The sequence below is a fragment of the Orcinus orca genome, chromosome 2 (genome assembly GCF_937001465.1).
Source record: "Orcinus orca chromosome 2, mOrcOrc1.1, whole genome shotgun sequence".
NCBI lineage: Eukaryota > Metazoa > Chordata > Mammalia > Artiodactyla > Delphinidae > Orcinus > Orcinus orca.
The window spans coordinates 171,453,468-171,470,369 of NC_064560.1; the positions used below are offsets into that span (position 1 = coordinate 171,453,468).

General features: G+C 41.9%; 1 protein-coding gene across 5 annotated transcripts in view; it reads left to right on the forward strand.

Moving 5' to 3' along the window:
• RGS6 (regulator of G protein signaling 6) overlaps window positions 1–16,902 on the forward strand; it is a 582,626-nt gene that overhangs the window by 16,995 nt on the left and 548,729 nt on the right. For all 5 annotated transcript variants that reach the window (XM_049706214.1, XM_004262192.3, XM_049706217.1 and 2 more), the window contains exon 2: window positions 16,759–16,862. In XM_049706214.1, coding sequence (XP_049562171.1) covers window positions 16,779–16,862 — 84 coding nt within the window. In that variant the 5' untranslated portion in view covers window positions 16,759–16,778. The remainder of the gene's footprint in view (window positions 1–16,758; window positions 16,863–16,902) is intronic.

The window sequence follows — 16,902 nt, forward strand, 5'->3', positions numbered from 1 at the left end:
CCAACTCGGAAGGGGAGAGAGCAAGCTTGACAGGAAAACCTTTTAGGTTTGGTGGGCAGCGTTGACGAACTAACTAATTTACTTATTTATTTATGGCTAACTCATTTAAAGTTTGTACTCATGAATTTAAAATGCAGCTTGTCAGCCTGGTGTGAGTGATTTCCTCCCCACCCCAAAGCATTCACCTGCTCAGATGTGAGCTTGGATATCATATGGCAGGGAGTCGGGCTCCCTCGGCGTTGGAGATTTGTCAGGAAATATGACACAGAAAGGGGGAGGTGAGGAAGTTGAGGATATTTGCAAAGGACTGATGAGGAGTGATTATAACGTTGGAGCCAGGGGGAGAGGAAAGTGAAGGCAGAGTGAGGCGCAGTAATGAATAGTACCAAAGGTGTGGTTGAAATGGATTGAGTATTTGTAGAGAATGTTCAGTAAGTGATCTGGAAAGAGGGGCAGTGGACAGAGTGTACCTTCTCAGCTTGTGTTGGGATTTGAGGTGGTACAGTCCCCAGCGATGGCAAGGTTCAGCATGTGGCTATGCAAGGTGGTAGCTGAGGAGGAGGGATGGAGGAAAAGGGTTCAGATGAGGAAAGAAAAGGGTGGAGAAACCAGCTTTGGCTCTAATGTGAAAGTCACTGAGGTTGACCAAGGGATGGAGAAAACCTCTGAGACCTCGAAGCTGGAATCTTTAGGAAATGAAAAGGCTTAACAGGAGAGAGGTAGGAAATAGCAGTGAGAATGGGTAGACAGTGGCATGGCCAGATGGTCTGAATGTCATGAGGGCAGGGGTTTGTGTAGGAAGACGGGAGGGAAATCATTTGAAGCAGCAGTGGAGAACCAGGCGGATGCTTGCTTTACTTCTTGGTCTTGAGATAGGTGGGGTGAAGACAGGTAGGTTTCAGGGAGGGGATGTCTTTGGGGCAAGCCAGGGTTCCAAGAAGGTCACAGAAGGTCGGAGTTCAGAGAGGAGGTGGAAGGACGTAGTGGGCATGCCGTTTACAGAAGAAGAATTCAGAAGGCAGAAGGAGTCAGTGAGGAGCTGGCGGGCTCTACGTGTCCAGAGCTGTGTGGAGTTCAAAGCCCCTGGTAAGAGAGGATTCCTAGTGGACCTGAACTTCAAGCAGCGACTGCACTAATAGAACAGTGAGGCACATCACACAGCCAAGCACATCCTGGTATGTGAAGAACTTTCCACTTCTCCCTCCCAGCTGAATTATTTTTAGGACTTTTGTTTAATAGAAGGATTGCAAAAATAATTTTCTTTACAAGTAGCTTTGGTAGATTAGTTTGTTTAGGCTGTCAGGCAGCCAAGCAACTTAGGGAAGATTGTATTTATTCATATGTCTTCAGGTAGGATTGGTATGGGGATGTCAGCTTCACCGATACACTAGCAAGAAGAAGGAAAGACCCATTAATTAGTTGAGAACCTACTATGTACCAGTTGTACTATGTACCAGAAGTACCTGCTACTGAGTATGCTATAATTAGTCTATAGGTGCAAAATACTGTATATTTAAGTATATACTGAAATTTGTATATTTACAAAATTTTGTTTTAAATACTGTGTATCAGTGATTCCACTGGAGACCAGGCTGCCCTACTGGAAACTCTGTGGGTATTGCTGTCAGTCCTGGATTTGAATCCTAGATTCTTGGCTGACAAGCTGTTTTATTGATACTTTGGGCAAGTGACCTATGTTCTCAAGCTTCAGTTTTCTCATCTGTAGCGTGGGAGTGATAACCTCCACCCGTTAGAGTTTCTGTCATCGTCTGGGTGATTCTAATGAGCAGGCAAGTCAGAGAACCACTGGTACAGGGGATGAGTATTTGTTCCATTTTATGGATGAGGAAACCAAGGCTCGGAGAGGCTAAATGAGCATAGCAATGCGCTGTTCATGGTCACACAGCTCTTAAGTGGCATGGCCGGGACTGACAGCCGGTTCTCAGGACCTCAGGACCCAGGCTTTATCCATCACAGTGACTTTCTGGCCAAATTCAAGGGAAGTTAAAGGAGCCCCCCCCTTCAGTGTGGCTGCCCAGACTGTCGGCAGCATGGGGTGGGATGAAGGGATCAGGCGAAGAGAAGGCAGGCTCCATGGAATCTAGGTCACTAGTTCCCAAACCTGACCGTTCTTCCAAATCACCTGGGGAACGTTTCATTTATAAATCTCCACGGACCATCCTAGGCCTACTGGATCAGAATTTCTGGAGCGTGGGAACCAAGAACATGTATCTTTATAATCTGCCCCCCTCTCCAGTGATTCTGAGTCTCCTAGTCTGGTTCAGGTCCTTGGACCAGCTTTTGGGAACCCCTGAGTTCTAACTGAAGTCCAAAAATGATCAAGAAATTACAGTCTAGTAAAATACTGGGTGCCTGGCATTGCCAGCAGCATTGCCCTAGGGGCTGAGCTCCAGTGCCTTGTTTTCAGATCTTTGGTGCATTTCTTGAAACACACTTGAGCTGTCATGGAGCATCTGAACTTTGAGTATATAGGAGACGTCAAGTTGGCAGACTCTGCAGTAATAGAAAGAGTTATTTGTTCTTTAGAGCTATTGCTCTTCTTTCCTCCCTCTTGAGGTTCCTGCCCACTCAGTCAGATTAGAGCTGTATAAACAAGCTTGTACTACTGAGCTAGCACACAATCTGTAAATTTTCTTTTTTTTCTGAAGTACTTAACATTGCTGATGTCAGAAAAAAAATCCACTGGGTTTTAATGGGCTGAGGCAAACTATGTGAATTGGATATAACACGGAGGGGAGGAAATAGCACCAACAGAAATTCTTATGTGGCAGCATAAATATTCAGACTATATTACAAGCAGGGTTTGGTTGCCTCTCCTGAAAGGTATTTCCCTGAATCGGGTTTCAAGGGCTGGACACTAGAAGTGGCGAGCATGATGTGTAGGGCTTCTTGCTGTGTGTGATGCTGGTTTTAGTGGCGTTGTAGTGTAACTGTAGTGGTCTGCTGCTTAGTTGTGTATCAGGGTCACCCGAGAAGCTTGTGAAACTGCTAATGGCTCCATCTCAGATGCACTGAGTCAGAATACCTGAGGAGGAGGAAATCTTTCTCCAGTGATTCTGATGTCAGTGGCCTGGAAATTTCACTTGGCCAAACACTGGCCAAAAATAAGACTGCTGGTCAGTTGCAACAATTCATTCAGTGCCAAGGAAATTCGTGTGACTTGTTTTATTCCCTCTTCAAAAGCAACCTTGCAAAGTAGAGGGTTCTCTGCTTCCAGGTGAAGAGCTGGAAGGTTAGGGTGGAGGAATCAATTACCAAAGGCCACACAGCAGCCTTGGTGCGGCCAGACCTGAGATGTGATTCCTGCTCTGACTTCAAAGCCCCTCCCTTTTCCACATCATCGAGGTCCTTCCCACCTGCCCTGCTCAGCATCATTATCTGCTGGACCCTAGGCTTTGCTTGCTGAGGGGCTGGCATTACAAATGAAAACAGCTGGCATTTGTTGTAACCGAAGCTACAAATGCAATGTAAGTTTGGAGTGAATTGCAGTCCTGACTTTCAAAAGATTTATTAATCAGAGTCATAGATGCTCAATTGTTCTGTTATTCAGAGGGTCCCTCCTCACTATACTTTCCACCCTCCCACATATTCCTTCTGATCTAAATTGCTCGTGGATTCCAAAAGTGGATTCCTGAGTTCAGGGCTGGTCCGTGTCAATAAACCCTGGGGTAAATCTTCATGTGTGTGTGATTCCATCCCTAGGTCTTTGTTGATAAAGAGCCTTCTTTGCTGAGCAGTTTTAATGGCTCGTTAACGAGATGAGTGTTCTAGACGGAGTACACTGTATCTTAGTGAAATCTTATCAGTTCTGTCATTCGTTAAAAATATTAAGAATCTGCCTGCCAGTGCAGGAGACACTGGTTCAAGCCCTGGTCCGGAAAGATCCCACATGCTGTGGTGCAGCTAAGCCCGCGAGCCACAGCTACTGAGCCCGTGCGCCACAACTATTGAAGCCTATGCGCCTACAGCCCATGCTGTGCAACAAGAGAAGCTACCGCAGTGAGAAACTTGCACACCACAGCGACGAGTAGCCCCCGCTCGCCGCAACTAGAGAAAGCCCGCACGCAGCAACGAAGACCCAACGCAGCCAAAAATAAATAAATAAATAAATTTAAAAAAAAGTTTGAGTACCTGCTAGGTGGCAGGAATAGAGGGGTAAACCCAACTGACAAAGACTCTGCCCAGGCAGAACTGGCCCTCTAGCAGTGGAGGTCCCTGATAAACAAGTGAGCAAGTCATATGAATTCAGCTAGGTGCAAATCCCTGTTATTTCACTCTCCTCATTTGACTGTCTTCCACTTAATCTCCTTGAGATCAGATCATCGTCACGTGTTTTTCCTCCCGGGTGTCTACCACTTCTGCGGCTTCAGATGTTCATACCTGTGTTGGGACGCAGGCTGGAAGGGCCTCTTCTCCCTCCCCCATCCTTCTGCTTTGATGGTAGTTGCCGCCTCTTCCTGCTCTGTGCTGTCATAACTGAGCACCCACATATTACAGAGTCCTGCATTTTTGGACATGTGTCACCCCTCCTGGACTCTGAACATTTTAAGGAGAGACGATCTGTGTCTGATTTATCTTTATGTCTCCAGCACAAAGCATGGGATTCTCAGTGTTTGCTCCAAGATTAAACGTTGAGTCCCGCGGCACCTAGTGGTGGGTGGTAGTATTACAGGAATTGCTCCATGGGGAGGGATGCTGAGTCTGGGAGGGGATGCTCTAGCTTAGCAGTTTGGTGATTCTTTGAGAAGTTCAGCATGAACATCGTCATGATTAGAGGAGAAGAGCTAGCATATAAGCAGTGATGATGGAAGAGAGGTGGCATGGAACGTTCTGGTGAGTCTCTGAAGAAAAGTTAGAAATTTGAAATTCTGAGGTTCTAGGACAGAGCTGGAATACTAAGGATGTATAGCTAACGTCCCCTGGGGCTGTGGCTTGACCTGGTTCCAACAGCTAGTTAGTTGCAGATCAGGTGGGGGATCCAGGCTTCTTAGTTCAGAGGGTTTTCAACTATGCTGGGACTGCGGTTTGTGACAGATAGGGAAACAAAGGCACAGAGACGTGAAGTAACTTGCCCCAGGCCACACAGCTAGTGAGTGGAGCCTGGATTGAGACGTAAGAGACATAGATCTGTCTGATGAGAGAGGCCAGCTTGTCGCCAGTAGCTGTCATGTCTCGGAGATCGTGAAATGCGTGGTTGTAACACATTTGCAGTTTTCCTCTTCTGTTAGTTGAAAGCGACTAGAGAAAAAGATTATTACTAATGTGTTTTCTTTCTATTGAAATGTAGTTGTGTGTTTTCAGAAAAACATTCACAAATATTAAAAGTCCCTATATTATTTACTGTATGTATATACATGTATATCTAAGTAACCGAAAGAAGGTTTTGTTTTTCTCTACCACTAAATTAAAAATACTCCTGCTTCATTTTTATTGTACTTCATTTAAAAATAAATATTTATACTATGTTGTAGTGAATGAAAATCTAGTTCTTTAATTTTAGGAACCCAACTCTATAGTCAATGATTTAATTAGAACATACCTGTGTAGGTTTCACATCTAGTACTCTCTAACATCTGTTGACATGTAGACTAGAAAGTGGTTGCATCACTATTTTAGAAATGCTTCTTTCTAGACACAGAAAAGTTAAATGACTTGTCTGAATTTCAAAATGAGTTGATAGAGGAACCCAAAATAGAAGCTTTTCTACTACATATTAGACTCACTAAAGTTCCAAACATAGAGGCTATGTACATTCACTGAGCAGTCTAAAGTCCAGAGCCTGGGACACCAGCCTGTTTTAACACACAGGAATGTTGCTCTTGGGGGTGGAGGGGTGGCCAGGGAAAGGCGAAAGGAGGGCTGACACGATTGTTTCATTTCCAAACTTGCTATCATTGCACAGTTTTCTGGGTGGAAGATAATATGCTCATTAAAGTGAAAGTGTTCGTTTTAAAATAAAGCAATAGAAACACAAGATGACTCTGTTACACAGATAAATGAGATACATAAATGGACTCAGTTTTTTTTTTTCATGCTGTGTCATATTCTGTGTTCAGGCAAAAGAGTAGGTAAATAAGTAGTTGTTTAAAAATGAAACAGTGTGTTGTTCATTTAACTTGAAAAGCTACTGACTAGAATAATAATGAGTGTTTTCATGTGGTACAATATTCATAGAAATACTGATATTACAGTGGGTAGAGATAATAGAATGACGCTCTTTATTTCTACTTGTAATCTAACTTTTAAAATGCACCCTGATTCATAAATGATGAAGAAAACAAGCAACATTATTCAAATGGGATACTTGGGGCAATTAAATTCTTAGCTTAAATTATAAATTCCTGTTTCTTCCCCATCTTCTGCTGAAATCTGTTTTTACAGGATGACCTTTGGTACCAACTTATTTTATAATAAAATGTTTCCTGAGTTTTTATTTTAAATTGAAATGGCCTTTTCTGTCAAGTATGGTATTTATAGAGGTTTCTTTGATGAAAAGCCTCTGAATTTTGTGCAAATAACCCAGGCAGGCTCTTAGATTAGTGATAACATTTGTATAGGACTTTAATGGCTTTATATAATACTTTACACTCGATTTATTTGACCCTTACCTGTGAGTACTCAGTGGAATTCACATTTTACTGATGAGAGCAATGTAGGGGAAGGTGACTTGGCATGGTTCTGGGCGCATAGCAGGCATTCAACATGTTCACTTTAAAAGGATGGTAACAAAGGGAACCCAACAGGTTATTTAACTTGTTCAAGGTCACCCAGCAAATAGTGCATCATACCAAGAACTGAACTTGCTTCTTTAACTCAAAAATTCCATATGCTGCCATTGTCTCACTGCTGTCTTTTCAGGCTGTTAAAAAAAAAGGTCAAATTAGAAAAATTCATTCTTACTAATTGAGATGAAATTCACATAACTTAAAATTAATTTTAAAGCATACATTTCAGTGGCATTTAGTACATTCACAATGTTCTGCAGACATCACCTCTATCTAGTTCAAAAAGGTTTTCATAATCCCTAAAGGAGACCCCCATATCCATTAAGCAGCCATTCCATTCCTTCCTCCCCACCCACAGCTGCTGTTAACTACGAATCTGCTCTCTGTCTCTATAGAGTTCTCTATTCTAGATATTTCATGTAAATGGAATTGTACAATATAGGACTGTCTTAGTCCACTCAGGCTGCTATAATAGAATACCATAGACTGAGCGGCTTATAAACAACAGAAATTTATTTGTCACCATTCTAGAGACTGGGAAGTTCAAGATCAAGGCTTAAGCAGATTTGGTGTGTGGTGAGAACCCACCTCCTCGTCCATAGATGGCTTTCTTCTCACTGTGTCCTCACATGGTAGAAGGGAGCTCTCTGGGATCTCTTTTATAAGGACACAAATCCGAGTCATGAGGGCTCTGCCCTCATGATCTAATCAAATCCCAAAGGCTCTACCTCCTACTACCATCAGATTTGGGGTTAGGACTTCAACATATAAATTTTAAGGGGACATAAATATTCAGTCCTTAGCAGTGACCTTTTGTGTCTGGTTTCTTTTACTTAGTATAATGTTTTCAAGGTTGATCTATGTTGTAGTGTGTATCAGTACTTTGTTTTTTAAAAATCTTTACTGGAGTATAATTGCTTTAGAATGGTGTGTTAGTTTCTGCTTTATAACAAAGTGAATCAGTTACACACATATATATGTCCCCGTATCTCTTTCCTGTTGCGTCTCCCTCCCTCCCACCCTCCCTATCCCAACCCTCTAGGTGGTCACAAAGCACCGATCTGATCTCCCTGTGCTCTGTGGCTGTTTCCCACTAGCTATCTATTTTACGTTTGGTAGTGTATATATGTCCATGCCACTCTCTCACTTTGTCCCAGCTTACCCTTCCCCCTCCCCGTATGCTCAAGTCCATTCTCTAGTAGGTCTATGTCTTTATTCCCGTCTTGCCACTAGGTTCTTTTTTTTTTTTTTTGCGGTACGCGGGCCTCTCACTGTTGTGGCCTCTCCCGTTGCGGAGCACAGGCTCCGGACGCACAGGCTTAGCGGCCATGGCTCACGGGCCCAGCTGCTCCGTGGCATGTGGGATCTTCCCGGACCGGGGCACGAACCCATGTCCCCTGCATCAGCAGGCGGACTCTCAACCACTGAGCCATCAGGGAAGCCTGCCCCTAGGTTCTTAATGACCTTTTTTTTTTCCTTAGATTCCATATATATGTGTTAGCATACGGTATTGTTTTTCTCTTTCTGACTTACTTCACTCTGTATGACAGACTCTAGGTCCATCCACCTCACTACAAATGATTCAATTTTGTTTCTTTTTATGGCTGAGTAATATTCTATTGTATATATGTGGCACATCTTCTTTATCCATTCATCTGTTGATGGACACTTAGGTTGCTTCCATGTCCTGGCTATTGTAAAGAGAGCTGCAATGAACATTTTGGTACATGACTCTTTTTGAATTATGGTTTTCTCAGGGTATATGCCCAGTAGTGGGATTGCTGGGTCGCATGGTAGTTCTATTTTTAGTTTTTTTAAACATCTTTATTGGAGTATAATTGCTTTACAATGGTGTGTTAGTTTCTACTTTATAACAAAGTGAATCAGTTATACATATACACATGTTCCCATCTCTTCCCTCTTTCGTCTCCCTCCCACCCTCCCTATCCCACCCCTCTAGGTGGTCACAAACCACCGAGCTGATCTCCCTGTGCTATGCGGCTGCTTCCCACTAGTCGTCTATTTTATGTTTGGTAGCGTATATATGTCCATGCCACTCTCTCGCTTTGTCACAGCTTACCCTTCCTCCTCTCCGTATCCTCAAGTCCATTCTCTAGTAGGTCTATGTCTTTTTTTTTTTTTTTTTTTTTTGCGGTACGTGGGCCTCTCACTGTTGTGGCCTCTCCCATTGCGGAGCACAGGCTCCGGACACGCAGGCTCAGCAGCCATGGCTCACAGGCCCAGCCGCTCTGTGGCATGTGGGATCTTCCCAGACCGGGGCACAAACCCATGTCCCCTGCATTGGCAGGCGGACTATCAACCACTGCGCCACCAGCGAAGCCTAGGTCTGTGTCTTTATTCCCGCCTTACCCCTAGGTTCTTCATGACATTTTTTTTTTCTTAGATTCCATATATATGTGTTAGCATACGGTATTTGTTTTTCTCTCGCTGACTTACTTCACTCTGTATGACAGACTCTAGGTCCAGCCACCTCACTAAAAATAACTCAATTTCATTTCTTTTTATGGCTGAGTAATATTCCATTGTATTTATGTGCCACATCTTCTTTATCCATTCATCTGTTGATGGACACTTATGTTGCTCCCATGTCCTGGCTATTCTAAATAGAGCTGCAATGAACATTTTGGTACGTAACTCTTTTTGAATTATGGTTTTCTCAGGGCATATGTCCAGTAGTGGGATTGCTGGGTCGTATGGTAGTTCTATTTGTAGTTTTTTAAGGAAACTCCATACTATTCTCCATAGTGGCTGTATCAATTTACATTCCCACCAACAGTGCAAGAGGGTTCCCTTTTCTCCACACCCTCTCCAGCAATTATTGTTTGTAGAGTTTTTAATCATGGCCATTCTGACCGGTGTGAGATGATATCTCATTTTAGTTTTGATTTGCATTTCTCTAATGATTAGTGATGTTGAGCATCCTTCCATGTGTTTGTTGGCCATCTGTATATCTTCTTTGGAGAAATGTCTGTTTAGGTCTTCTGCCCATTTTTGGATTGGGTTGTTTGTTTTTCTCATATTGAGCTGCATGAGCTGCTTGTAAATTTTGGAGATTAATCCTTTGTCAGTTGCTTCATTTGAAAATATTTTCTCCAATTTTGAGGGTTGTCTTTTCACCTTATTTATGGTTTCCTTTGCTGTGCAAAAGCTTTGAAGTTTCATTAGGTCCCATTTGTTTATTTTTGTTTTTATTTCCCTTTCCCTAGAAGGTGGATCAAAAAGGATCTTGCTGTGATTTATGTCATAGAGTGTTCTGCCTATGTTTTCCTCTAAGAGTTTGATAGTGTCTGGCCTTACATTTAGGTCTTTAATCCATTTTGAGTTTATTTTTGTGTATGGTGTTAGGGAGTGTTCTAATTTCATTCTTTTACAACTAGCTGTCCAGTTTTCCCAGAACCACTTATTGAAGAGGCTATCTTTTTTCCACTGTATATTCTTGCCTCTTTTATCAAAGATAAGGTGACCATATGTGTGTGTGTTTATCTCCAGGCTTTCTATCTGTTCCATTGATCTATATTTCTTTTTTTGTGCCAGTACCATACTGTCTTTATTACTGTCGCTTTGTAATATAGTCTGAAATCAGGGAGCCTGATTCCTCCAGCTCCATTTTTCGTTCTCAAGATTGCTTTGGCTATTCGGGGTCTTTTGTGTTTCCATACAAATTGTGAAATTTTTTGTTCTAGTTCTGTGAAAAATGCCAGTGGTAGTTTGATAGGGATTGCATTGAATATATAGATTGCTTTGGGTAATAGAGTCATTTTCACAATGTTGATTCTTCCAATCCAAGAGCATGGTATGTCTCTCCATCTATTTGTATCATTTTTAATTTTTTTCATCAGTGTCTTACAATTTTCTGCATACAGTTCTTTTGTCTACTTAAGTAGGTTTATTCCTAGATATTTTATTCTTTTTGTTGCAATGGTTAAGTGGAAGTGTTTTCTTAATTGCACTTTCAGATTTTTCATCATTAGTATATAGGAATGCCAGAGATTTCTGTGCATTAATTTTGTATCCTGCTACTTTACCAAATTCATTGATTAGCTCTAGTATTTTTCTGGTAGCATCTTTAGGATTCTCTATGTATAGTATCATGTCATTTGCAAATGGTGACGGCTTTACTTCTTCTTTTCTGATTTGGATTCCTTTTATTTGTTTTTTTTCTCTGATTGCTGTGGCTAAAACTTCTAAAACTATGTTGAATAATAGTGGTGAGAATGGACAACCTTGTCTTGTTCCTGATCTTAGTGGAACTGCTTTCAGTTTTTCACCATTGAGGACAATGTTGGCTGTGGGGTTGTCCTATATGGACAACCTTTATTATGTTGAGGAAAGTTCCCTCTATGCCTACTTTCTGGAGGGTTTTTATCATAAATGGGTGTTGAATTTTGTCAAAAGCTTTCTCTGCATCTATTGAGATGATCATATGGTTTTTCTCCTTCACTTTGTTAATATGGTGTATCACATTGATTGCTTTGCATATATTGAAGAATCCTTGCATTCCTGGGATAAACCCCACTTGATCATGATATATGATCCTTTTAATGTGCTGTTGGATTCTGTTTGCTAGTATTTTGTTGAGGATTTTTGCATCTATGTTCATCACTGATATTGGCCTGTAGTTTTCCTCTTTGTGACATCTTTGTCTGGTTTTGGTATCAGGGTGATGGTGGCCTCGTACAATGAGTTTGGGAGTGTCCCTCCCTCTGCTATATTCTGGAAGAGTTTGAGAAGGATAGGTGTTAGCTGTTCTGTAAATGTTTGATAGAATTTGCCTGTGAAGCCATCTGGTCCTGGGCTTTTGTTTGTTGGAATATTTTTAATCACTGTTTCAATTTTATTGCTTGTGATTGGTCTGTTCATATTTTCTATTTCTTCCTTGTTTAGTCTCTGAAGGTTGTGCATTTTTAAGAATTTGTCCATTTCTTCCCGGTTGTCCATTTTATTGTCATATAGTTGCTTATAGTAGTCTCTCATGATCCTTTGTATTTCTGCAATGTCAGTTGTTACTTCTCCTTTTTCATTTCTAATTCTATTGATTTGAGTCTTCTCCCAGTTTTTCTTGATGAGTCTGGCTTATGGTTTATCAATTTTGTTTATCTTCTCAAAGAACCAGCTTTTATTTTTATTGATCTTTGCTATAGTTTCCTTAATTTCTTTTTCATTTATTTCTGATCTGATATTTATGATTTCTTTCCTTCTGCTAACTTTGGGGTTTTGTTGTTCTTCTTTCTCTAATTGCTTTAGGTGTAAGGTTAGGTTATTTATTTGAGATGTATCTTGTTTCTTAAGGTGGGATTGTATTGCTATAAACTTCCCTCTTAGAACTGCTTTCGCTGCATCCCATAGGTTTTGGGTCGTCATGTTTTCATTATCACTTGTTTCTAGGTATTTTTTGATTTCTTCTTTGATTTCTTCAGTGATCTCTTGGTTATTAAGTAGTGTATTGTTTAGCCTCCATGTGTTTGTATTTTTTACAGATTTTTTCCTGTAATTGATATCTAGTCTCATATGTTGTGGTCGGAAAAGATACTTGATACGATTTCAATTTTCTTAAATTTACAAAGGCTTGATTTGTGACCCAAGATAGGATCTATCCTGGAGAATGTTCCATGAGCACTTGAGAAGAATGTGTATTCTGTTGTTTTGGGATGGAATGTCCTACAAATATCAATTAAGTCCATCTTGTTTAATTATCATTTAAAGCTTGTGTTTCCTTATTTATTTTCGTTTTGGATAATCTGTCCATTGGTGAAAGTGTGGTGTTAAAGTCCCCTACTATGATTGTGTTACTGTCGATTTCCCCTTTTATGGCTGTTAGTACTTGCCTTATGTATTGAGGTGCTCCTGTGTTGGGTTCATAAATATTTACAATTGTTATATCTTCTTCTTGGATTGATCCCTTGATCATTATGCAGTGCCCTTGTCTCTTGTAATTGTCTTTGTTTTAAAGTCTATTTTGTCTGATATGAGAATTGCTGCTCCAGTTTCTTTTGATTTCCATTTGCATGGAATATCTTTTTCCATCCCCTCACTTTCAGTCTGTATGTGTCCCTAGGTCTGAGGTGGGTCTCTTGTAGACAGCATATATATGGGTCTTGTTTTTGTATCCATTCAGCCAGTCTATGTCTTTTGGTTGCGGCATTTAATCCATTTAGATTTAAGGTAATTATCGATATGTATGTTCCTATTACCATTTTCTTAATTGTTTTGGGTTTATTATTGTAGGTCTTTTCCTTCTTTTGTGTTTCCTGCCTAGAGAAGTTCCTTTACTGTTTGTTGTAAAGGTGGTTTGGTGGTGCTGAATTCTCTTAGGTTTTGTTTGTCTGTAAAGGTTTTAATTTCTCCGTCAAATCTGAATGAGATCCTTGCTGGGTAGAGTCATCTGTGTAGTAGGTTTTTCTCCTTCAATACTTTAAATATGTCCTGCCACTCCCTTCTGGCTTGCAGAATTTCTGCTGAAAGATCAGCTGTTAACCTTATGGGGATTCTCTTGTGTGTTATTTGTTGTTTTTCCCTTGCTGCTTTTAATATTTGTTCTTTGTATTTAATTTTTGATAGTTTGATTAATATGTGTCTTGGCGTGTTTCTCCTTGGATTTATCCTGTATTGGACTCTCTGTGCTTCCTGGACTTGAATAACTATTTCCTTTCCCATATTAGGGCAGTTTTTAACTATAATCTCTTCAAATGTTTTGTCAGTCCCTTTCTTTTTCTCTTCTTCTTCTGGTACCCCTATAATTCGAATGTTGGTGCATTAAATGTTGTCCCAGAGGTCTCTGAGACTGTCCTCAATTCTTTTCATTCTTTTTTCTTTATTCTGCTCTGCAGTAATTATTTCCACTATTTTATCTTCCAGGTCACTTATCCGTTCTTGTGCCTCAGTTATTCTGCTATTGATCCCTTCTAGAGAATTTTTAATTTCATTTATTGTGTTGTGCATCATTGTTTGCTCCTTAGTTCTTCTAGGTCATTGTTAAACGTTTTTTGTATTTTCTCCATTCTATTTCAAAGAGTTTGGACATCTTTACTATCATTATTCTGAATTCTTTTTCAGGTAGACTGCCTATTTCCTCTTCATTTGTTAGATCTGGTGGGTTTTTGCCTTGCTCCTTCATCTGCTGTGTGTTTCTCTGTATTCTTATTTTGCTTAACTTACTGTGTTTAGGGTCTCCTTTTCACAGGCTGCAGGTTCGTAGTTCCCATTGTTTTTGCTGTCTGTACCCAGTGGCTAAGGTTGGTTCAGTGGGTTTTGTAGGCTTCCTGGTGGAGGAGTGCCTGTGTTCTGGTGGATAAGGCTGGATCTTGTCTTTCTGGTGGGCAGGTGCACGTCTGGTGGTGTGTTTTGGGGTGTCTGTAGGCTTATTATGGGTTTAGGCAGCCTCGGTGCTAATGGATGGTGTTGTGTTCCTGTCTTGCTAGTTGTTTGGCATAGGGTGTCCAGCACTGTAGGTTGCTGGTCGTTGAGTTGAGCTGGGTCTTGGTGGTGAGATGGAGATCTCTGGGAGATGTTCACCGTTTGATATTATGTGGAGCTGGGAGGTCTCTTGTGGACCAGTGTCCTGAACTCGGCTCTCCCACCTCAGAGGCACAGTCCTGACAACCGGCTGGAGCACCAAGATCCTGTCAGCCACACGGCTCAGAATAAAAGGGAGAAAAAAAGGAAAGAAAGAAAGAAGGTAAAATAAAATAAAATAAAGTTACTAAGATAAAAAATAATTATTAAAATTTTTTTAATAAGTAATAAAAATAAAGAAAGAACAGAGGAAGCAAACCAAAAAACAAATCCACCAATGATAACAAGTGCTAAAAACTATACTTAAAATAAATAAATAAATAAAATGGACAGACAGAACCCTAGGACAAATGGTGAAAGCAAAGGTATATATACAAAATCACATACGAAAGCATACACATACACACTCACAAAAAGAGAAAAAGGGAGAAATATATATCTATATCATTGCTCCCAATAGTCCACCGCCTCAGTTTGGGATGATTTGTTGTCTATTCAGGTATCCCACAGGTTCAGGGTACATCAGGTTGATTGTGGAGATTTAATCCCCTGCTCCTGAGGCTGCTGGGAGAGGTTTCCCTTTGTCTTCTTTGTTCTCACAGCTCCCGGGGCTGAGTTTTGGATTTGGCCCCGCCTCTGCATGTAGGTCGCTGGAGGGCGTCTGTTTTTCCGCTCAGACAGGACAGGGTTAAAGGAGCCGCTGACTCGGGGGCTCTGGCTCACTCAGGCCGCGGGGGAGGGAGGGGCACGGAGTGCGGGGCGGGCCTGTGGCGGCAGAGGCCGGCGTGACGTTGCAGCAGCCTGAGGCGCGCCGTGCGTTCTCCCGGGGAAGTTGTCCCTGGATCCCGGGACCCTGGCAGTGGCGGGCTGCACAGGCTCCCTGGAAGGGGGGTGTGGATAGTGACCTGTGCTCGCACACAGGTTTCTTGGTGGCGGCAGCAGCGGCCTTATCGTCTCAAGCTCCGGTGGCGGCAGTAGCGGCCTTATCGTCTCAAGCCCGGCTCTGGGGTCTGCGCTTTTAGCCTTGGCTCGCGCCCGTCTCTGGAGCTCCTTTAAGCGGAGCTCTTAATTCCCTCTCCTCGCGCACCAGGAAACAAAGAGGGAAGAAAATGTCTCTTGCCTCTTCGGCGGCTCCAGACTTTTTCCCCCGACTCCCTCCTGTCTAGCTGTGGCGCACTAACCCCCTGCAGGCTGTGTTCACGCTGCCAACCCCAGTCCTCTCCCTGGGATCCGACCGAAGCCGGAGCCTCAGCTCCCAGCCCCGCCCGCCCCGGCGGGTGAGCAGACAAGCCTCTCGGGCTGGTGAGTGCCGGTCAGCACCGATCCTCTATGCGGGAATCTCTGCGCTTTGCCCTCCTCACCCGTTGCTGTGCTCTCCTCCGCGGCTTCGAAGCTGCCCCCCTCCGCCACCCGCAGTCTCCGCCAGCGAGGGGGCTTCCTAGTGTGTGGAAATCTTTCTTCCTTCACAGCTCCCGCCCACTGGAGCAGGTCCCGTCCGTATTCTTGTCTCTGTTTTTCCTTTTTTCTTTTGCCCTACCCAGGTACGTGGGGAGTTTCTTGCCTTTTGGGAGGTCTGAGGTCTTCTGCCAGCATTCAGTAGGTGTTCTGTAGGAGTTGTTCCACATGTAGATGTGTTTCTGGTGTATTTGTGGGAGGAAGGTGATCTCCACATCTTACTCTTCCGCCATCTTGAAGCTCCCCCCGAGTACTTTATTACTTTGGATGGCTGAATTACATTCCATGGTAGAGAGAGACCATATTTTTTTTAGCCATTCATCAGTTGATGGACATTGAGTTATTTCCATTTTTCGGTGAATAGTGCTGCTCTGACAGACATTAGTGTTCAAATATTGGTTTGAATACCTGTTTTTAATTAAGAGTAGAATTGCAAGGTTATATGGTAAATTCTATTCTGTGGTAAATTCTAACTTTTTGAGGAGCCAGCAAACTGTTTTCCATGGTGACTGAACCATTTTATATTCCTACCAACAATGTACAAGGGTTCTGATTTCCCTACATCCTTGTCAATGCTTATTTGAGTTAAAGAAATTATTATAACCATCCTAGTGGGTATAAAGTGGTATCTCCTTGTGGTTTTGATTTGCAATTCCTTGATAAAATATTCATATTTTAATGCATAGAATTAATCATAAAATGAGCTTTGATAAGACAAAACATGAAAATGAGTGGCTTCGTCTATCTCCAGGAGATTATTTAAGATTGGTGTATGATCTCCCCTAGAGTGAATGATTCTGGGCTGAAAATAAAACACACGTTGCTTTGAAATTAGAAGAATGTATGTGGATAATAAGACTACAGTTATCCCCAACCTAAAAAAATACTGCTTAAAGTAATGAAAAAAAGAAATTACATCACGTTTTGTTTCCATGCCACCTGACAAAAGATACTTAGTCCTTTGCATGGCATTTCTTTATGTAATTCTTTCCTGTCTTAATGGTCTATTTATTTATTTTCACAGTGTGAGTGAAGACACCCAGGATGGCTCAGGGATCCGGGGATCAAAGAACAGTGGGAATTGCAGACCCAGAGGAGAGTTCTCCAAATATGATAGTCTACCGCAAAGTAAGGCATCTGGTTAAACGCTGGGGGTGCTGCCGTGTAC